The sequence below is a fragment of the Daphnia carinata genome, chromosome 1, assembly GCF_022539665.2.
Source record: "Daphnia carinata strain CSIRO-1 chromosome 1, CSIRO_AGI_Dcar_HiC_V3, whole genome shotgun sequence".
NCBI classification, from domain to species: Eukaryota; Metazoa; Arthropoda; class Branchiopoda; order Diplostraca; family Daphniidae; genus Daphnia; species Daphnia carinata.
Genome location: NC_081331.1, coordinates 5,103,528 through 5,123,256, shown reverse-complemented (window position 1 = coordinate 5,123,256; position 19,729 = coordinate 5,103,528). Strand labels below are relative to the sequence as shown.

The window sequence follows — 19,729 nt, the reverse complement described above, 5'->3', positions numbered from 1 at the left end:
TGAAATATTAGCAAGATGAGTGATAATTCCTAATCATCGGGCCACACGGATTGTGCATGGAAGACGTAAAAATTTTGTCCTTGGGATAAAAACTTGAAATGAAAACTGAGACAACAACATCTTTTAACCTGCGAAGTAAACAGAAATAGACTGCAGACGACAGTTGACCATCAATAACAAGGCTAAACGCTATCTAGTCGTAGGTACTTTTCGTCCAGCGATGACGTCGTTTGTTTTTAACTGAAGCAATTATTGTTCAACAATCAAAGGTTGTACGGTTACAATATTTTTTTGTTTTTTTCCCTCTTTGCCCTGAATAGCTATCACTCCAAAAACACGACGTAAACAACGAACTTGTCTAACAGACTGCAAGTACAAAGGTGAAATTTCATGGTAAAACCGTATTTATACGTCCTTAAGTTTCAAACACGTCACGATTATTATTGCTTTAGCTGATGGCTATTGCTGAGAAACTAGGCTTTCGAGATCAAACAAAAAAAAATGTAATCAAAATACTAGAACAGTGAATATCTCAAACCGAAAACTTAAAGTATTTGACCGTGAAGCCCGTTGGGGGAAAAAAAACAAACAAAGAAAACGATTAAAAAAATTATTAAGAAATTGAAAGGGCCGTGTGGAACTGATCAGTAGGGTATCACGTGCGATGCCGATTGCTATTGGTCGGTCGTCTTGTTTTTTAGAGAGGGAACGTGCAGCAGTCGTACTGCCGAATGCACGCTTCCACAGAAAAGACATGACAATTTTTGTGCTGTAAGGGCTCGGTATTTGGCTTGATTCTTAGTGTACCTAGCGTATTACCTCATAGATAGAGGCTATAGACTGCCTGCTCTCTTTCTTTTTGTTGTGTGTCCTAGGTGGGAGGCAGGAGGAGGTTTTTTTTTTGAACGACTCCATCTCCATTTCTTGCACTGTGTTCTGTTCCAGTATATATCTTTTATGGGAGGAAAGAGGGGGGTACATCCCAGTTTCCGAACCAATAGCCTTTCACTCGGTCACTCTTTTGGTGTCTCAAACGAAACTTGACAAGGAGGGGCCTCTCACTCGTCTCTATAAAAACTGCCGAGCGTTCGACTAGCAGCTCAAACCACTAGCTTCTTTGAACACGAGGAGTCAACAGAGCAAGCTCACCGAGAAGCAGTCTATCCACGCTGAACCACACGTTTCTTTGCCACATCAAAACAAAATTCGGGTACGAGTTAAACGGTCCTTTTTTTTCTAGTTTTTTTCCCCATTTTAGAACGTTTGCATTACTTAAAAGTCTGTTGTAGCTTTACGATGTTTTAATATTGGGGTGGAGATTTTTCGAGGGTCAAGGTCGAGTGAGGTCAAAATAGCTGCTGAATGGGCGTATATTGCCTCCCTCCCGCGTCCTTGTCTTAGTTGAATTTTTTAAAAAAGTTATTACTTTCATATGCGACCCCACCCCTGTTTACTAGATTTTGATGTGATTAGATTTCCAGGCTAAACAAAAGAACGAAACGATCTGAGGAAAATCGAAAGTAGCATGCTGTTGCTGAGGCGCGATCATATGGGCGTATAAGTAGGTCAAACTGCGAGACTGATCACGTGATGTTACGATCCATTCCGCGTCAACAAGTGACGGTGAGCTGTCCCTCTTGTTTGGCGAATTTACCGTGAAAATCCTTATTTTTACGGGTTCTCCTGAGCCTTTTTAACACAATATTTATCTGCCACTTTTGTCCTATGACATTTCGCAAATTTATTGGTAATTTCTTAAAATTACTAAGATACCGAGTATGACGAGGAGCGAGTTCATAGCGTACGGAAATCCCGCGACGGTCTTGGGCTGTTGCCATGAGGAGTCTCCCGTTTTGTGTCAGTGTAGGTCCTGTGTGTAGGGGTATTCTCTGCTGCGCGTGCGCATTTCTCGTGAAGGACTTTCCCTGCTCTGCAGTGCGAATCCATCTCCTTTGTGTGCTAAATCCAGTTCCGACTGGTTCACGGTGGTTACGTCTATCCAGTTCGGTGCGGTTTTCCGAACGAATCCAGCCCAGCTCGTGAAGCCAACCACCCACTCCCTCTCCATAGCCTTAATCCCTACTCAAAATGTTTTGCCTTTCTGCCCCCAACTCTTTTCTTTCATCTCTTTGTTGCTGTACCAGAGAAGATGAGTAAGTTTGGCAAGGAAACGAACGAAATGATGCAACAATCGCCCTTGTTTACCCGTTGACCCAACGCTAGAATTACTGTTTTTAACCATTTAAGACAGCGGCAGAACTCCATTAATTGTTATCAAATGTTAATTTTATACTTATTTCTTTTTATGATTTAGAGCAGAACGTTGGTGTTTTAAAACCCTCACAATTGAAAATTATTGGTGTAAGATCGCGGAACCCAGACAAGAGGAACAATGGCTGGTCTAATGTCGAATGCGTCAGCTACCAACAAAGCGGTGCTGGATCGCTATATGAGACTCCCGCAGCCAGATGACAAAGTCATGGCCACATACATCTGGATCGACGGAACTGGAGAATACGTCCGTGCAAAGACGAGAACCATCGATTTCCTCCCCAAGAGTCCTTCTGGTAATTAATAAAAAAAAACTAGTATTTCTATTGCGTTTTGGTACCTTAAACGGTGCTGTTTCTCGTTTACTTATTCCGGATACGCCTTCGCCATTTATGTAAATTTGGCACGTTCTGTTTTTGTAGATGTTTTCGTAGTTTCTAATGGCCTTGATGATTGCAAAGTGGACTGAGGTGGTTCAGTCCGGTTACGACTGGAAACAATTTTGCATCTTTTGTTTAAAACCTGTTCGCTTTCGGCCATTTATGGAACCTATTTAAATTTCCGTGTCTTATGTAACAATCGCACTTTGTTTCTTTGTCCCTGCAGAATTGCCGATTTGGAACTACGACGGTAGCTCTACCTACCAGGCTGAAGGCAGCAATTCGGATGTCTACCTGTATCCAGTGGCCATCTACCGCGATCCGTTTAGCTTGGGCAACAACCGATTGGTCCTCTGCGACACTTACAAATACAACAAGAAACCGACGGAATCGAACCATCGCAATTCCTGTTTGGAGGCCATGAAATTGGCTGCTGAATTCGAGCCCTGGTTCGGTATTGAACAAGAGTACACCCTACTCGATTCCGATCTCCATCCCTTCGGCTGGCCAAAAAACGGCTTCCCAGGGCCGCAGGGACCTTATTATTGTGGTGTTGGAGCCAACAAGGTTTTCGGCCGAGATATTGTCGAAGCCCATTATCGTGCTGCCATTTACGCTGGGGTCAATATCTCCGGCACTAATGCCGAAGTCATGCCCGCTCAGGTAATAATAATGTTTTGAATCCTTGAAAATATTGATATAAAAGATAACATGAATTATTTCAAAGGTCATTTTACTTATCGTTATCACTTTGTTTTTTGCACAGTGGGAATTCCAGGTTGGTCCTTGTGAAGGTATTACCATGGGTGACGATTTGTGGATGGCCCGCTACATTTTGCATCGCGTTGCCGAAGATTTTGGCGTCAATGTTTCGTTGGATCCTAAGCCGATGAAGGGCGAATGGAATGGGGCGGGAGCCCATTGCAATTTCTCCACTAAAGCAATGCGAGAAGAAAACGGCATTGCGTAAGTCTGAAACAACTAGATGATAATGAAACATGATTCACTGAATTATTAAATTTTGCATCAATAGTGAAATCGAGAAAGCCATCGAGAAACTGTCTCGTTGCCACGTGAAACACATCAAGGCTTACGATCCCCATGAAGGCAAGGACAACGAACGACGTCTGACCGGTCGTTGTGAAACTTCGTCTATTCACGATTTCTCTGCTGGTACGAGCAATTACGCGTCCTTTTGAGAAAGTCTGTGCTTACATTATTTCAAATTGAAACGCTATAGGTGTGGCTAATCGCGGTTGCAGTATTCGTGTGCCTCGTGGAGTGGCTGAAGAACGCAAAGGTTACTTGGAAGATCGCCGTCCGGCTTCCAATTCCGATCCATATCAAGTTACCGAAGTCGTCGTCCGCACTACTTGTCTAGAACCATAGACTATCCTGATATTTTAGGCCCCATTTTCAATATATACGGGAAAGAAAAAGAGAACCATCCATTCCTTCTGTATTCTGAAGGCGCAAGAAAACTACCGTGCCCTGTCGATCATCGCCAAGCTGTAATTTGAACCCGCTAATTTTAATATTCTCATTGTGTGGTACTTGTTTCCCTCACTCCTACGTGACGTTATATCGATTTGTGTACATAATCTTATCGATTGGCAAGTTTTTAAACTTCAAGTAACCGAACATGAAACATGCAGTATGTTACCCAATGCCAAGTAAATACAAAAAGTTTTTAGATAATCTAAATATAAACTAATACTTCTCTAAAAAAGTGTGCCAATTGAAGCAAACAGTCTTGCAGTAATTTTGTTTATAGGCGTATGCAATTGATGAAAACATCCAAGAGGGTCTAGTAAAAGAACAATGAAAAGAATTTTAAATCTAAGCAGTACGAAGAATAATATGAACTCCTGAGTCAGTCCACACAGGTTCACTCATTCCTCCAACTTTCAAGCTAAAAGCAGCATCTTCAAATGGTTTTTGCATTGCTCCTCTGCCGAAGCTCCCAAGATCACCCCCTTTCTTTGCAGAACTGCAATCAGAGTATTTTGATGCTAATTCAGCAAATGAAGCTTCACCAGCAATGATCTGCTCTTGGTATCCCAGTAACAAATCCATTGCCTCTTCCTTGCTAATAGTTATGTTATCTTGCCGCCATGAAGACGGTCTACGAGAATCCCTGTGTTTGACAAGAAGATGACTGCATTGAACCTAAAGCAAATTTAACATGAGCTGATGACTTAAAGCTTTAACAGAAGCAACAGATTTATAATGCAAACCTTCTCTGGCCCATTGGAAGAAGCTGGCTCTGCTGGTTTTGTTGGGGTATCCCATTGACTCTCCTTTGTGTAAATGTTTAAATAGTAAGTTGTTCCTAATGAATAAAAATACGAAGTTAAACCCAAACATCATACAAGCTCTACTAGAGATAATAGTTTTCTGGGGTTGCATATTACCTGACGATCGGCTTACTCGTTTCTCCCAACCAGGTGGCAATTCTTCAGACATTTTTGTAGGTGTGGTGTTTTCGCAGACGATGACCAGAGTGACGAAGTGACTTGTATTCGCTTTGTTATTTGGCGAATCGGCTCAAGAATGGCGTTTTCAAAGAAACTATGGCAAAGTTGTCAGCTTGCTTTGACAGCAGAACGAAGTCGCGAAGACGAGACTCTCCCACGGAGCAGTAAAATAAATTTTCGCTAGATGGCAGTGATCATTTTTGAATTTCAATTTTGACTTGGCATTAAAGGCACAGAAGTTTATTCCGCTAGAATAGATAGATAACGGAATTCAAAACAAAAATTTACAGTCTGTATTATTACGTAATATTCGTAACTCGACAGTTATATTAATAAAACAGACATTTCCTGGATTGAGCACTTCGCGATAAAAACATTTCGATTTTCACGCCTAAAAGCTTCAAGTATTTTTGTTGTTGAAAACGTGATGACTATGATGCACATTTATTGCTGTATTCCTTTCGTTTGGACTGCAAAAAACGTTAAGAGACTAGTCAGATAATAAAAGTGTTTTGAACATAATTTTTTAAAAAGAAAGAAAATTACCTCTATGGCAGAAGAAACCATCTTATCCTTTACCGAACATATAAACAATAAGAGAGAAACATGTTGTAATGAGTAAAGAATGAGTTGGGGTACCATATTGCCCTCCTCATTCATAATCCAAGGTGCGCCAGCACTGTGAACGAAATCGAATAAAGCAAAAAATATATATAAATTTTATTATTTCAGCAAGCCTACTTTCAATTAATGGGATGTCATTAGAACGTAATCTTACTTTGCGCAATCGCTAAATATGTGCGGTTGCGTCTGGAAATTGACAACTTTGACGTCGACTCTCACTTTGAGAGCTGCTATTTGCCGATCAAGATTGGGTATCAACTTCAACATATCGGGCTTTGGAAGATACAGCGCGCCATCATCTTCAACTATGTACAGTATTCGTCCGTCTTTCAAAACTGATAGAGGTAAAAATCAATATGAATTTGTACGCTATAACCTCTTCAAACTTATTCATGTATAATCGTTTACCTAGCTGACTGACATAACATTGTTCGGACCTGCAAGCAGATAGATGAATTAAATGAAAAAAAAAACATTGAAAATTACCACGCAAGATAAAAGAAAAAGGTTTGCCTTTCTGGTTCTGCAGACAGAGATGTGGTATACGGAGATTGTTCCGCCAGTGCAAGATTTTCGATTTGATCTGTGCATGTCTTCACAAGAGTTTTCTCATGTACGATAATGTCATCTATGGAAGGATAGGAAAAGTTAAACTGTCCTGGACTTACAGGTGGCGACGTTGCTCGAGATGAGAGGCATGTGTTCTCTAACTGGTGTACAAGCGAAGTTGTGGCAGACGAAAGAAATGTACCAGTTGGACTTGGCGAACGCGCAGGAGTAAGATCCAAACATTCAACAGCAGGAGTGGCAGCAGCCAATGCTCTCTGTTCTTCCTCACAGGCAACAGCAAAGCCATTTTCGATCAAATAGTCGCTAACGTGAACGTCGTTCTCTTTTGTCGTGTCGACTAAGGTTAATGAATAGACTGTATCAATGCCATATTGGGGTACAGCCAAGGTTTCTTCAATCATTTTGGCAGCGGCGATAATTTTACAACCTAGTAATACAAATAATATGCATGATCACTCCGTCACACCTTCAGAAATTAAAGGGATTACCTTTGATAAGATCCAAAAACCATTTGCCTGATTCAAACGACCATTTTTTCTCAGTGGGCAAGGGTCGAATGCCGAAAATTCGACCACGAAACGCCTAAAGGAGTCAGGACAAAATTCTAGCAGGGAATACACGAAAAATATAATGTAGAAATGTACCTGCAGTGGTAACTTCGTGAAACGCAAATGGAGGTGGCGTAACCGTTCGATCTTTACTAAGTTTTTGCTGCCATAATCTACATAGAAAACCTGGAACATATCTTCGTGGCATCCAACAATACGGGCTCGATACCACAGATTGTCCGTGTACATGGCAGCAACTAGTTGACCGATGTACATTTCTCCACGAAATATGAAATAATCAGAAGTAGCACCGTAAAACAACCTACACGAATATTAAATATAGAAAATTAAATTACAGATTTAAGTTTCATTAGATAATATTTCAATATTTCACGTCATATCATCCGTCAGATCTTCTATAGGTTTTCTATTTTCGCTCAGAAACCAATAGAATTCGCCAGGAGAATAGACTTCTGCAACAATGAGAAAAAAATAGTCGAAACTGGCCAGGTTCGATGGAAATGCCTGTTTTGTAATTTCTGTATCCGGTTCATAGACGTTATTAATTTTCGGTCGACGCACACCTGCAGAAACATGTGAGAAGCACTACATAATCAAATTTCAAACATTAAGTATCATGGGTAGAAATACCAAATGTGACTGGTAGAGCTTCATCAGCGACGGCAGGTGCATGGCAACTGCCAGGGATCATATTCGATGGAGTCAAATGAGCTACAGGCGAATGCTTTGCTGAATTCCATTCGGTTGTCACTGTTTGGTATGCCCCGGCGTCAGGGTTACGCAAGCGAATATCTGTAGCAGACAGCTTGGGTTGAAAGGCATTACTATTTGCTGTACGATTAACGTCTTCAGCTGAAAAGCCCGTGGCCTTTAGGGGAGTTTTAAACTGAAAGGGCACTGCTTTGGTTGGAGATTGAAACATTGGAGGTGCAGCTTTCGGCGGCGATTGGAACATTGAATATACTGCATGTGTAGGAGGTTGCGAATTTGGATGTTCCGTATTCTTCGAAAATTGGCCCTTTGGTATTGCACCCGTCAGGCTGCCCCTTTCTTCTAGAGGTGGCTGATTTGCATTTGGCAACTGGCTTGTATCTACACGGTATGGCCCTACCAGGGCTACCATGACATTTTCTGAACATTTCCAAATTCGAAATACATGTTCATGCCGCTTAAAGAAATTGATGGAGCTCAAATTAGGCTGAATTTGGTGAAGGTCTACTTCTTTCTTGTATCTGCTCGAATACAGGGCAAATATGTGTGCCGTGTTAACTCCATTCGGATAGGCCAGAAGAAGTTTTTCAAACTCGGAGACCAACTGACGTTCATATTCCACATTCGAACATGTGTGAGACGATGGAATGATTGCTTCAGTAGAACTAAAGGTCTGGCCAACATGCTGATGAGAAAGATGAAATATTAAAACAACTTCTATATAATATATGAATTTTTTTTTTTTTTTACCTGTGAAGCCTGAGGCCTGCTGGTCATCTGATTTGGCACACTGAAAGGTGGTGGCCTTGCACATGCAGAGAATTCACTTCCAATAGTATTTTGACTGATTTGAATAGGTGGAGGAGGGCACTGCCTAACAAAAGGTGGGTAATAGCGATTGTTTTGTTGAAGCAGCCGATTGAGGTTTTTGAGACTGGCAGTCTGATTACTTTTTTGGCCCTTAACTAGCTCCTGTATGTGGGAAACATTCTCATTTGCAACAGCTGTAAAGCCAATCCATGTTAGTTTGATTACCAAATGATTAATGGAACATCATGATGTTACCTTGAAGAAGAATATGGCCACTTCTTAAAGTTGTGCACTTTACAACTTTAGGGACAGAACGCAAGAAATCTGCTGGAGTGTTAAATCCAAGTTGTCTGTAGAAAAATAATATAATTATGGCATTAGAAAATAAGTGTGTTTTTTTTTCTAACCTGTGTGGAAATGGTTTTGCTTCTACATCGTGATACTCCTTTAGAAATTGGTCCAGTGTAAGGCCTCTGGAATGTGGTATAAGCAAGGAATTCACCACTATTTTAACTTCTTCCTTGAGGCCTTTACTCATTTTTTTTACTTCACTCAGCTGAATAAGGTTCCATTTGTAGTCAATAATTCAATAACCAAAAATATAGTTTTTTTAATGGTCTTACCGATAAATGTTGAAATTAAAATGAAAGTAAATGATTAAAAAGAATGAACAATCAAACCAGCAAAAGAGTTCTACCAAAGGTCAGGTTATTTTTTAAATGAAGGATACTACGAAATTGCCACGGGCCACGTCAAGAGAGAGAGAAACTACGTGTGGTCAGACTCCCAATGGTTCTTAAAGCCACATTAGGCTGCTGGAAAGCACATTGTCCAAATCGAATCGGTAGGTAAATATTTTGCATTAAAATTTCTTTTTTTTTTTCTAGACACACAGGGTTGCCATCAACTTCATTTCCTGTTTTAGGAGGGAAATATTTATTGAAATTTGAACCAGATACTATATACCAGTACCAGGGAAAACAAATAAAAGTTCCAAATAAACAAATTAATAAGATCCATCCGGAGAATTCAAGAAGAAATGAAAACTAAAATCCAGTAATGCTTTCAACGTAACTAATGTGTTATTTGTTAGACATTATATTACGTTTGTATTGATATGATTAGCATAACCTAGTAAGTAAAAAGATAATGAAAAATTTTCTTTTCTAAATGAAACGAGAATAAAATTTCTGGCTTAGTGGCTTCTTTACGTCTGGAATCCTCTTTTCCGCCCAAATTCACAGGTTGCAGTTAACGTTGGCGGGCCAGTCGCAGATGTTAAGGGCAGGATTATAGTAAAGTCCGGCAGGGCATTCCTAGAAAAAAAAAAGCAATTAATATTAATTATTCATTATTAAAAATACAATAATAAAAGCAATCCATACGTAAAGGAAAGCTGTTCCGTCGACACACACATAGTACTGCGAGCAAGAATACGGACTGGCAAAATTTCCATTTGGCGCTGGACACTCAAACGAGCCTGGTGCCGTGGGTACTGCATGGGTCGTGGTCGCTGTAAAAGCCATGCAATAAAATATTTGTTTTGCTAGAGCACTATCGGATATCTTTTCATTGGTAACTTACTTGCGCAGGATGTTGCTACACAGGACGATGAGGACGCGTCAAAGATTCCAGTCGGACACGTCTACATTAAAAAAAAAAAACGCACGAGAAGGTACATGGTTCAGGTTCTTTCATGCAGGCTGTTGTTCACATTTTCATACTTCTAATTCAGCGACGCCGTTGAGGCAAACGTAGTATTGGGAACTGCATGCTCCTTCTTTGATGGGAAAAAAACCATCGGGAGATGGGCAGGTAAATGGCGAGAGACGGTCACCACAATCCGTTAATTCCTTGAAATTGCATCCTAAATGTTGTGAGACATGACATAAGAGTCGTTGATTACGTAACGTTTAAATGTGATAACTGTACCGTAATAAGTGAGATCGAACAATAAGTCGTCCCTGCATTGGTACAAGTGAGTTGGGACACCGCCAGCAGAACAGAGGTAGTACAACTCACATCGCGTTTCGTGCGGAGCCACAAAAAGCCCGTCCGGACATTGATAAGTGGATTCTCCCAAATCAATGTCTCTTGCGTCCGCCTTATAAACATTAACAAGAAAGACCATACATGTTGCCGCGTGTACTAACAAGCAAGACCTTTAATTTAAATTGGTTTTAGAAAATCTTACCTTTACAACTGATTCCGCGGTGACGAATGCCATGATGCCTGCAGTAGACATATTTTATTGTTAAAGTGAATACATCGTATCTTCAAATTTGGAAACACAAATAGAATAATATGAGAGTTACCATGAACAGCAAGGATTACACAGATTGTAGACTTCATTTTTTAAACTGTTGTTTACTGGTATGAAAGGACGTAGATCTTTCATCTACTGAACCCAAACCTTCGTTATTTAAACCCCATTGTTTCTTTTTATCAAATGGACGTTTTATCAATTGGTTATCGCCCAAGCAACATGATCTAATCTACGTATGACGCAAGACTGCACCTGAACTTTTAAATTTCGACGATAAAAAATTTATACTGTAGGCGTAAACGAAACAAACAAACTGTAAATGTCAATATGACGCCTACCATAATGCCGAATTATTGATGAAGAAAGGCGATCGGAATTTCCAGTATCCACCGTTGACTGGGCAGTATCCTTGCGATCTTATCCCCACCGGTGCAAACTTGAGTATGAGCAGACCATTCTGGTAATCCCACTTCATAGACTGATGTAATTTTTTCTCACAATTGTTTTTCCACTTTGAAATTGTACCCATCTGCAAATGGTCAAACAAATTCTGCACAAGCTGCAGAATTTCTGTAGCATTATCCATGATAAGTTACTGTGCAGGCCATTTTTTTATTGTTTTTTTGCCCAATGTTTGATTTGTTTTCCGCCGTTCACAGAAGATAAACACTTATGTAACTCGCGATGCGACTGGCTGTTCACACTCGAAAATGTTAGAAGCTCCATGCTTCAATACACAAGCAGTATATGCGGTTGATCTTAGTGAAATCTTGTTTTAGTCTATTGAAAAACAAACCATCAACTTGACATGAAATCCTACGAAAAAATTTAGCTTCCCACAGGCACTTGTGTTCAAGCAAGCAGACGACGCATGGAATCGCCAACTTGTTGGCAGTAGCCTTTTCATTTGGTCAAAAAAAAAAATAAAAAATAAAAAATAAAAACAAACAAACAAAAGAAAATAATAACGAACAACTCAAAAACAAAACATGAAAATCCGTGCGTAAGGCATTGCTAGGCAACCCGGGAAGCTGGTGCAGACGCACCAGTCGCATACAAAGCTACTACCACTTTTCATTTGGTTGTCAAACATAGTTTTGTATTTTTTTTTCCTCTGTACTAAAGAAACATAACGACATGTCAAATGATACCTCTGTGAACAATACCTCGAGTATCCTATTCTACCCAGGCTATATAAAAACGGTTGATGGAATCCTCAAAGCCCTGCAAGTGGTGGGTTGTATCATCTAAGTGTAGATACCATAGATTTCCTTTCCAGTTTGCTTCAATGACCTTTTTGTTTGTTTTTCGCTAAAATTGTTGTGGTGATGTTTGATATAGCTTCTTTTCACCAGACATGTTATTAATTTGAAACTACAAATACTGCACATAGCTCAAAAAAAACCTGGAAAATGAATGGCCATTCAGCAAGAACAAGAATCATTTGAGAATCACTTGTAAAATTATGTTATTACCAGTTTGTTTTTCTTAAAACATTTTCAGATTGTGGGATTCCTTGTCATTGGATTGGTTGCATCCTTTTTTTATCCATGTACTCCATTGTTTTTTACAGTAAGTTTCAGCCAAGTTTGTTCAGAAACTCAGTAAAGATTCACAATTGTGATGTATGTTCAACAGGCCAAACTACTTTTGCTATTAATAGCTACAGTATCTTTGATGATGAATTTTTGCCTCCTGATCACTTGCCTCCTCTCTATTTCAGCGACCACAGTTATTTCCAAGACAATTTTTGTGAGTAAATATTCCTTCATTGTCTTTCTTGTACAGTACTGTTGAATAGACGCTAATGTAGATATATCAACATCACGGGATTACGTGTCGGGAGGTGTATGACGAATTAGACGCGTCGGGAAGATTATATTTCATTATATATCAAACGAATGTTTTTTTTTCCAGGAATTCACCTACAATTTGATTACGTTCTGTCTTTACCTGCCGTCATCTATATACATGCTCGTGCAAACATATTCCCATCAAAATTACGGAGATCCGGAGATAAAGGCCCTGATTTCGGCTGGGGTAAGTCTTTCTTTCAGTCACTACTGACTGTTGCGTCTTTCTTTTCTCCCTTTTTTGAGTAATCCTTTTGGGTTCTTGTCCTCCTCCTCATGACCCATCAATTCTCCGCCCATTACTATTCCTTCTGGCTGCCGGATGTTCCTCCGGGGTTGGATGTCCTTTTATCTAAAACAGCATGCTTGTCACTCCCGAAAGTGTCCTATACATGTTTAATCCTATTTACCACTTAGCTATTAGCATATACGTAATGTTGGATACTGCATCGAGGCGGACAATTTCAAAAATAAATTATTCGGCAAATATGAGTTAACTGAATGAGCAGAACAAAATATTGAATACTTCAAAGCCGACACCGCATCGTCCCCATTCCCAAACCAAAAGCATGCCAAACGTTCTGTTTTGTGATTCAACCATCGGAATGACTGGAAGCAGTTAATCATCTCCTATAGTTATTATTTACATTACAGGCATTCGGAGTCATCAGCTCGATCCTATGTCTGGTGAGTTTCTTTCGTGCTCTCTGCGATCAGATTCGCCTATATGATCACGTAGAAAAACAACGCGAAAATGAAACCACCGCTGCCTTGATACCTCCATGAAGTAAAAATATTACAACATTGAAAAGAACCATTGCTATAATTCGTTCTTTTTATTTAATCTCCAACTTCGATAACCCTCGCACCAAAGGTAAACAAAAACTACACTCTTAATCAGCACTGAAGGAACGACTCAACGATTTAATGATAATGCTTTTTCGCCAATAAGATAACACACCACTTTCGTCTCTAAAAGAAACCAACAACGTGAAAAAAAGGGCACAGTTGGTTAAAGGTCAACGACAGACCTGAGTGACAAGCTGCGTTTAGGGGGTCCAGCCCATCACTTGGCATCGCCGATGACATGTTTGACATTCGGTTGCGGTGTAATTGTGTTGAACCATCGCAAAACGTTGGCCGACTTCGAACTACCAAGACCTTCCATTACACGCTGGAAAACCGGAGCAAGGGTGCAGACGACAGCTATATCGGCGAGAGTTACAGTTTCGCCGACGAGATATGTGCGAGTTAGCAAAATACTGTTCAGAATTTCTAGATAAAGTTGGATCTCTTGACGAGCGCGGTTTTGCACCGGCTTAGCGTTGGGAGAGGCATCGAGCAAAACTAACACAGCGGGTAGCAGTTCATGTTCGGCTAGATTGATCCATTGAAGAATTTGAGCCTCCTCCAACGCACCGTTTCCTTTCAAAGAATTGGGAGCCAAATAAAGGGCAATAGGAGCGAGTCCCGATATTTGGACATCTCCAACAGACAATGCAGGAAACTGTTGAATAAATATTATCATCTGATTGGGAATCCACTAGGCAAAGGACGAAACTTACTTTGTTTGAGATGAATGTTGATGATGGCAAGTCCGTTAGCACGTTCAACTTCGTGTTGGCATACTGAGCAGCAATTAATGCAATGTTCGTACGAACACTCCCAGAAGTGGAGAATAATGTTGGTCCATCAACAGGTTCTGCCCTATTAGAAGAAACAATTTTTCTTGTCATACCTCGTTCCATAATGTTCACGTTCCAAAACTGATTTTTCACATGCAAGCCAAATGCAGAGGTAGGGAAAACTAGGTTACAAAGGGCTAACGCCTGTCACCTCCTTTGCAGGGCAACTACCGATTCACTTACCATAAAACAACAATGAGCAACATAGCAATGCCATCATAGTCGCAAGCAGATTAACTGATAGCAGTTTGCTAGGGAATAATCCAAGACGAAAACGACAGAACACTTAACGTTTCGAAAATACAAACTGGGTCTGGATGTATTTGGTAAAAGGGTCATGCTTTATATAAGCATGTTTAATTAATTAAAAATCAACCAACCCGAGTTTGGCTGTAGACGCCGCAATTTCAGCCACGATTCCGAGTTTCGATTGGGCAAACATTGTGGCTTTCTTCATAGCTTCAGCCAGACCGGCAGGGTTGTTTCCAGTTGCTTGGGCGGATCCAGCACTACCACCACCTTTCCCGTCAAGAAGGCCACTGACATCGGCAACCCATTCATTAGCTTTGAGACCACGATCGTTCGCACCCTAAATCATCAATATGACACATTTGACTCAAGAAGATTATACACTGTCATCAATACCTTGGGAGCAGCGGCCAGCACTACAACTTTGTTTGCTTCGGCGTCTACGCTGAAAAACATGGCAGCAGTTTCCGGCGATAGAGATTTCACTTGCTTCAACGCACCATCAAGAGCCTATGAAAGAACGTCGTGATGTATAAGATATATCGATTGTGGGAAAATTAGTGTACCTTGCTATTGGAGAAGGCGTTGAATTCGTGTACAATGAAAGGGGTATTGCTGCGTTCTCCGATCAATTTCTTGGCAGCCTCAGCAACGTCGTTCACGACAGCAGCTTTAATTGCACGTTCAACATCATCGGCACGCTTTTTCAAACTCTTCAACACGTTACGGAGATCGTCCTTCTTCCAGTATGCGATGTTGGCTTGAGATACATCGTCAGATAGATCTACAATGATGCGAGAAAGCTCCTTTACTGTCAGGGATTTGTCTTTTTGGTTGACGAAGGCATCGACTTTTCCCGACAAAACGTCGACTTCCTTTTGGAGAAGTTCGGCTTTCTTCAATGCCTATGGAACAATATATGCTAATAATTATTATAACAGCACAAATTCTTCTTAGCTCCATTACTTTGGACGCTTCTGGACCAGTAATGGCCACAATACGACGGATTCCTTTAGCAATAGCCTCCTCTGAAGAGATAATGAAATCGCCAATATGTCCGGACCGCTTCACGTGTCTGAATTTAAAAGAAGTTGTCAGCAGACGGTTTGGTAACCAACATCCACAGTTGAGAACTTACGTTCCACCGCAAAACTCAATGGATGTGGAATTACCAGCCGGATTTGATGGATCTGCTTCAAGTTGTTCAACAGGTATTCCAATTGAAACAACGCGTACTGGGTCGGGGTAGGTTTCTTCGAAAACTGCGCGAAGTCCTTGAACAGCTTTGGCAACAACTAAAGCAGATTCCTTTGCGTAGACCTCCTCGTTCTTACTGATCATTTCGTTTGCAATACGCTCGGTCTGCTTAACTTGCTCTGGGGTCATGGCAGCCTAGGTTTAACAGGAATGAAATATTAATATTTTGTCAGCATAAAATAAAGCATCTGTTAATACCTTGTTGGTAAAATCAAACCGCATTCTGTCAGGCGCCACGAGTGATCCTCGTTGATCAGCTTCCATTCCAACAACTTGTCTGAGGGCATAATTAAGAACGTGAGTTCCTGTATGATTGCTCATGATCAATCTCCTCCTAGATTGATCAATACTAAGCTTGACCTCATCACCGACTCGCAATGTACCTTCCACATTGCCCAAATGAATAACATAACCTCCACGAACTTGCACATTCTTGACAGTGAATTCAGTTGCCTAATTAGATTACAAGATTATCGGTTGCCATAAGCTAGGTGTTTGGCAGCTCACGCACCTCATCGTCGACTTTGGTTATGAAACCCTCATCATACGCTTGGCCACCAGACTCTGCGTAAAAAGATGTTTTATCCAAAAGAATTCCACACTCTACTCCACTCGACACCTCTTGATGGAAAGCCTTCTGGTAGCGGATTGCGATCACCTTGCTGGTGCAAATGTCAAACTCTGTCCAATAATACAATTAAAACAGACTCGCTCCTTAATCATTAGAACGAATTACCATATGGGCTATCGACCGAATCAGAAACCGCTTTATAATTGTACTTAAACGAATCATCTGTAGGCGGAACTCCTTTATTTTGCAGTTCGGTGATGGCGTGGACGTCAAATGCGATGGTGTCGTCAACACCTGACCCCTTTCCTTGAGACAGTAGCTGCAAGACAAACGGCATTTAATTTGAAGAATAAACGGTAAATTATGTATTAAATACCTGCGCCTGTTTCTTTGCTTCTTCGTAAGCCACCATATCAATAGTCAGACCCTTCTCCTCACTCATGAGTTGGGTCAAATCGACAGGGAAACCATAGGTATCGTACAGTCGCCATGCGACATCACCTAGAAGGCAAGAATATGAAAAAAGAAATAAAACATGAACTGCCTATATCAACCCCTAGTTAGTACCCGGCAGAGTGGTTTGGCCATTGAGTTTGGAAATTGTGCGCTCTAGTAAATCTCGGCCTCGCGTCAGTGTCTTCAAAAATTGCGTCTCCTCGTCGTTGATGATGTCTATCACAAGCTGAGGGTCACGGTTGACCTGAAAAAAAAATTAAAAAAACACGGAAAGAAGAAAAATTTACGTTTGTTTCTTTGCATAAGACGCCTTTGCCTCGACAATAATTGTCTTAAGATCAGTGGTAGTGACGAAGTTGATGCATCACAGTCAATCACAACTAAAAAGGTTATCCATCATTTCTAAAGAAGGCCGAAGAACCAAGTGGATTAAAGACATACCTCAGGAAAAGTTAAACCGAGAACTTGGCAGACCGTGGGCACCAAACTTGCAAAAAATCCTGGTTTGGCATTCAGTTTTTCAGTGGCATAACGAACTCCACGACGAAGCACCCGGCGAAGGACATACCTAAAATATATACATATATATACATTTGTGTGGTACGTAATGATAAATGTGACAAGGCAAGCACTACAACTTAAGTTCGGAATATTTACCCTCTACCAACGTTGTCTGGGCGTCCCCCGTCGGACAGGGCAATCGTCAATGTGCGGGCATGATCAGCTAACACACGATACGCCATGTCAACCCCATTCACATCTTCTGATCCAACTTTTCCTTGATACGGTGGAGCGTTTGTACCCTGTGCAGATCATACATACAAATTCTGAGATCTATTACCTTTCCTTAAATCGTACCAAAGCTAGTTACATACCTTTTGGATTGCTTCAAAGATTGGCTGAAAGATGTCTGTATCATAGTTTGAGCGTTTGTCTTGAATAACAGAAACAAGTCGTTCAAAACCCATTCCACAATCAATGTGCTTCCTTGGCAATGGTCTAAGAGATCCATCAGTTTCTCGATTGAAAGTCATGAACACGAGATTCCAGATCTCCAGTACGTCCGGGTCATCCATGTTTACGAGGTGTGCGGCATCTCTTCCACCAATCCTGTCAAAATGGATCTCAGAGCAAGGGCCACAGGGACCAACATCGCCCATTTCCCAGAAATTGTCTTTCATCGATCCTGGTAAAATTCGCTCCGCCGGAAGCCTGTAAAAAAATGTGTTTTTTAAAGGTCTAATTGTTTATAAAGTGAAATGGTGAACTGAAGTATTACCCAAGAGACAACCAAATTTGTCTACATTCTTCATCTGGCTGAAGACCAGTGGCTTCATTGCCACCAAAATATGTTACATAAAGCCTGTCTTTTGGTAGTTGGAACACATCAGTTAGTAGCTCCCAAGCCCATGTACATACTTCTTTCTGTTATTTATTGGAAGAAAAATTAAGTCAATCTATGTGATTATGATATTTAGGTACCAGCAATAAACCTTGAAGTAGTCTCCAAATGACCAATTTCCCAACATTTCAAAGAATGTGTGATGGTATACATCTTTTCCAACATCATCCAAATCATTATGCTTGCCACCAGCACGAATGCACTTTTGGGTGTTTACAACACGAATCCATTTTGCCATATCACTGTTGGGGTCAACAGTTCCAAGGAAAAGTGGTTTGAACTATGACCCAAAAATAACACTGTTAAAATTTAAATTATGCTAATGACTGGTTTGGATACATACCTGGTTCATGCCAGCATTGGCAAACAGCAGTGTTGGGTCATCCTTAGGAATAGTTGAGGATGAGTGGACATAAATATGATCCTTCTTTTGAATAAAGAAATCCATATACATCTGGCGGATCTTGGTAGCAGACAGTGAGGTGTCCATATTGCAGCAATTTGTGAGACAACTAATAAAAGCAATTTAACGTATTAGATATTGGTATCCTAGGGTTTAAAGTTCTAGAAATATAATGATCTTTAACAAAAACAGAAACAGCTGTCACGTCTTTGTGATTTTAGTGTACCTACCAGGTAAAATTGTAAGCTGTCAAAACCGAAAAGGATCGGTAATTTTACAAGGAAAGGAAGAAAACAATATGAGTAACGAGCAACGGTGGTATTTAACACAATATTTTAGCTGATGCAATTCTGGTATCGACAACGAAATAACGGGAAAATGTCATGCAGATATTCCGCTGATACAGGAAGGAATGTCATAAATTGCAATTGAGTTTTTGGGCGTATTATCTAAATCACGATACCGAGAAGATAGTGATGGTATTGCCTACAAGAGCTAGTGAACTGACGCAAGCCATGAATTTACTTACATCGTAACGAAAGAAGCTTCCACGTGTCGCACCACCAGGGAAGAGAACAATCATATGTTCCAAGACCGCCGTCAGAGTCATAGAATGGATGGTCTAACTACTCCATGTTAAAACCCTTACAAGAAAGCCACGCCTCCCGTCCACCTTTGCAAGCGAGAGTTTTAAGAGCTTACTCGGGCTGCTCCCTCCGATTGATCTGCACCATGCGGAGATCTAATGCACTACAACGCAAAAAGCTATCCTCTCCTCCCCCAATTCGACTGTTGTTCAAGTACAGAATGATTAATAGTCTCGGTCTACCCCATAATATATGAAATATAATATAATAAATGAATAATAATAGATAATGAAATAAATATTATATAATCATCATTCTAAACCTTAGATGGCATTTATTAGACTTGGTTCAAAATCAATAGCCAATTCATATGCCGGGTCATTTTGATTTTCGGTGCGGTTCGTGCACATTGCAGACCATCCCGTTTTACCCATAGATAAAAAAAATGAGCCGGGGCATGACAAAAAAAAAAAGAAACCAGTTTCAAGAACCAGTTCCAAGACCCAGTTCCAAGCCCTGGTTTCACCGCTTTCAACCCGTCAAAATATAATTTCATTTTTTTAATGCCTAGGCTACAATGACTACAGA

The 19,729-nt window shown here is 40.6% G+C and overlaps 6 protein-coding genes across 8 annotated transcripts; 2 read left to right on the top strand and 4 right to left on the bottom strand.

The window, feature by feature from the left end:
* Positions 1 to 937: 937 nt before the first annotated feature.
* Positions 938 to 4,147, top strand: LOC130692358 (glutamine synthetase-like). 2 transcript variants are annotated; one of them, XM_057515461.2, is made up of 6 exons: positions 938 to 1,210; positions 2,315 to 2,567; positions 2,878 to 3,314; positions 3,418 to 3,617; positions 3,685 to 3,824; positions 3,892 to 4,147. In XM_057515461.2, the coding sequence occupies exons 2-6, from the start codon at positions 2,393 to 2,395 to the stop codon at positions 4,038 to 4,040; spliced, it is 1,101 nt and encodes a 366-aa protein (XP_057371444.1). In that variant the 5' UTR covers positions 938 to 1,210; positions 2,315 to 2,392; the 3' UTR covers positions 4,041 to 4,147. The 2 variants fall into 2 exon arrangements, with proteins under 2 accessions (XP_057371444.1, XP_059351530.1); XM_059495547.1 differs by having other exon boundaries at positions 940 to 1,216.
* Positions 4,148 to 4,402: 255 nt separating this feature from the next.
* Positions 4,403 to 5,209, bottom strand: LOC130692377 (peptidyl-prolyl cis-trans isomerase NIMA-interacting 1-like). Its single transcript, XM_057515486.2, has 3 exons — positions 5,066 to 5,209; positions 4,889 to 4,983; positions 4,403 to 4,820 (listed from the first exon to the last, which is right to left on the bottom strand). The coding sequence occupies exons 1-3, from the start codon at positions 5,115 to 5,117 to the stop codon at positions 4,491 to 4,493; spliced, it is 477 nt and encodes a 158-aa protein (XP_057371469.1). The 5' UTR covers positions 5,118 to 5,209; the 3' UTR covers positions 4,403 to 4,490.
* On the bottom strand, positions 5,065 to 9,202 carry LOC130692330 (tudor domain-containing protein 7A-like). Of its 2 annotated transcripts, XM_057515419.2 has the most exons (14): positions 9,036 to 9,202; positions 8,820 to 8,968; positions 8,668 to 8,762; positions 8,353 to 8,606; positions 7,522 to 8,287; positions 7,265 to 7,454; positions 6,967 to 7,192; positions 6,811 to 6,904; positions 6,421 to 6,749; positions 6,266 to 6,345; positions 6,161 to 6,189; positions 5,907 to 6,087; positions 5,675 to 5,807; positions 5,065 to 5,598 (listed from the first exon to the last, which is right to left on the bottom strand). In XM_057515419.2, exons 2-14 carry the CDS (start codon positions 8,948 to 8,950, stop codon positions 5,560 to 5,562), a joined length of 2,547 nt encoding a protein of 848 aa, XP_057371402.1. In that variant the 5' UTR covers positions 8,951 to 8,968; positions 9,036 to 9,202; the 3' UTR covers positions 5,065 to 5,559. The 2 variants fall into 2 exon arrangements, with proteins under 2 accessions (XP_057371402.1, XP_059351484.1); XM_059495501.1 differs by having other exon boundaries at positions 6,266 to 6,749; positions 9,036 to 9,200.
* A 267-nt stretch (positions 9,203 to 9,469) lies between these two features.
* Positions 9,470 to 10,828, bottom strand: LOC130692368 (protein obstructor-E-like). Its single transcript, XM_057515474.2, has 7 exons — positions 10,728 to 10,828; positions 10,607 to 10,644; positions 10,345 to 10,516; positions 10,137 to 10,279; positions 9,997 to 10,057; positions 9,798 to 9,925; positions 9,470 to 9,728 (listed from the first exon to the last, which is right to left on the bottom strand). The coding sequence occupies exons 1-7, from the start codon at positions 10,762 to 10,764 to the stop codon at positions 9,651 to 9,653; spliced, it is 657 nt and encodes a 218-aa protein (XP_057371457.1). The 5' UTR covers positions 10,765 to 10,828; the 3' UTR covers positions 9,470 to 9,650.
* An 800-nt stretch (positions 10,829 to 11,628) lies between these two features.
* Positions 11,629 to 13,345, top strand: LOC130692375 (uncharacterized). The gene is made up of 5 exons (XM_057515482.2): positions 11,629 to 11,911; positions 12,182 to 12,250; positions 12,317 to 12,430; positions 12,596 to 12,718; positions 13,186 to 13,345. Exons 1-5 carry the CDS (start codon positions 11,816 to 11,818, stop codon positions 13,315 to 13,317), a joined length of 534 nt encoding a protein of 177 aa, XP_057371465.1. The 5' UTR covers positions 11,629 to 11,815; the 3' UTR covers positions 13,318 to 13,345.
* A 7-nt stretch (positions 13,346 to 13,352) lies between these two features.
* On the bottom strand, positions 13,353 to 19,110 carry LOC130692325 (alanine--tRNA ligase, cytoplasmic-like). The gene is made up of 19 exons (XM_057515409.2): positions 19,084 to 19,110; positions 18,495 to 18,663; positions 18,243 to 18,431; positions 18,029 to 18,174; positions 17,625 to 17,961; positions 17,407 to 17,552; positions 17,191 to 17,317; positions 16,861 to 16,993; positions 16,670 to 16,794; positions 16,459 to 16,612; positions 16,234 to 16,403; positions 15,921 to 16,175; positions 15,604 to 15,857; positions 15,432 to 15,540; positions 15,032 to 15,370; positions 14,862 to 14,975; positions 14,597 to 14,805; positions 14,097 to 14,238; positions 13,353 to 14,038 (listed from the first exon to the last, which is right to left on the bottom strand). Exons 2-19 carry the CDS (start codon positions 18,639 to 18,641, stop codon positions 13,598 to 13,600), a joined length of 3,537 nt encoding a protein of 1,178 aa, XP_057371392.1. The 5' UTR covers positions 18,642 to 18,663; positions 19,084 to 19,110; the 3' UTR covers positions 13,353 to 13,597.
* Between the last annotated feature and the right edge of the window lie 619 nt (positions 19,111 to 19,729).

Coding starts and splice junctions, on each gene's coding strand:
- LOC130692358 (XM_057515461.2), top strand. CDS start 2,393: ATGGCTGGTCTAATGTCGAATGCGTCAGCTACCAACAAAGCGGTGCTG. Junction 2,568..2,877: donor CCTCCCCAAGAGTCCTTCTG/GTAATTAATAAA, acceptor TTGTCCCTGCAG/AATTGCCGATTTGGAACTAC. Junction 3,825..3,891: donor TATTCACGATTTCTCTGCTG/GTACGAGCAATT, acceptor GAAACGCTATAG/GTGTGGCTAATCGCGGTTGC.
- LOC130692377 (XM_057515486.2), bottom strand. CDS start 5,117: ATGTCTGAAGAATTGCCACCTGGTTGGGAGAAACGAGTAAGCCGATCG. Junction 4,984..5,065: donor ACGAGTAAGCCGATCGTCAG/GTAATATGCAAC, acceptor TTTATTCATTAG/GAACAACTTACTATTTAAAC. Junction 4,821..4,888: donor CTTCCAATGGGCCAGAGAAG/GTTTGCATTATA, acceptor AATTTGCTTTAG/GTTCAATGCAGTCATCTTCT.
- LOC130692330 (XM_059495501.1), bottom strand. CDS start 8,950: ATGAGTAAAGGCCTCAAGGAAGAAGTTAAAATAGTGGTGAATTCCTTG. Junction 8,763..8,819: donor GCAAAACCATTTCCACACAG/GTTAGAAAAAAA, acceptor ATTTTTCTACAG/ACAACTTGGATTTAACACTC. Junction 6,190..6,265: donor CTGTCTGCAGAACCAGAAAG/GCAAACCTTTTT, acceptor ATCTGCTTGCAG/GTCCGAACAATGTTATGTCA.
- LOC130692368 (XM_057515474.2), bottom strand. CDS start 10,764: ATGAAGTCTACAATCTGTGTAATCCTTGCTGTTCATG. Junction 10,280..10,344: donor GTTCGATCTCACTTATTACG/GTACAGTTATCA, acceptor CACAACATTTAG/GATGCAATTTCAAGGAATTA. Junction 10,058..10,136: donor ACGGCGTCGCTGAATTAGAA/GTATGAAAATGT, acceptor TTTTTAATGTAG/ACGTGTCCGACTGGAATCTT.
- LOC130692375 (XM_057515482.2), top strand. CDS start 11,816: ATGTCAAATGATACCTCTGTGAACAATACCTCGAGTATCCTATTCTAC. Junction 11,912..12,181: donor TCCTCAAAGCCCTGCAAGTG/GTGGGTTGTATC, acceptor AAACATTTTCAG/ATTGTGGGATTCCTTGTCAT. Junction 12,251..12,316: donor GTACTCCATTGTTTTTTACA/GTAAGTTTCAGC, acceptor TATGTTCAACAG/GCCAAACTACTTTTGCTATT.
- LOC130692325 (XM_057515409.2), bottom strand. CDS start 18,641: ATGGACACCTCACTGTCTGCTACCAAGATCCGCCAGATGTATATGGAT. Junction 18,432..18,494: donor CCAATGCTGGCATGAACCAG/GTATGTATCCAA, acceptor TTTGGGTCATAG/TTCAAACCACTTTTCCTTGG. Junction 16,994..17,190: donor TCGGTTTAACTTTTCCTGAG/GTATGTCTTTAA, acceptor TTTTTTTTTCAG/GTCAACCGTGACCCTCAGCT.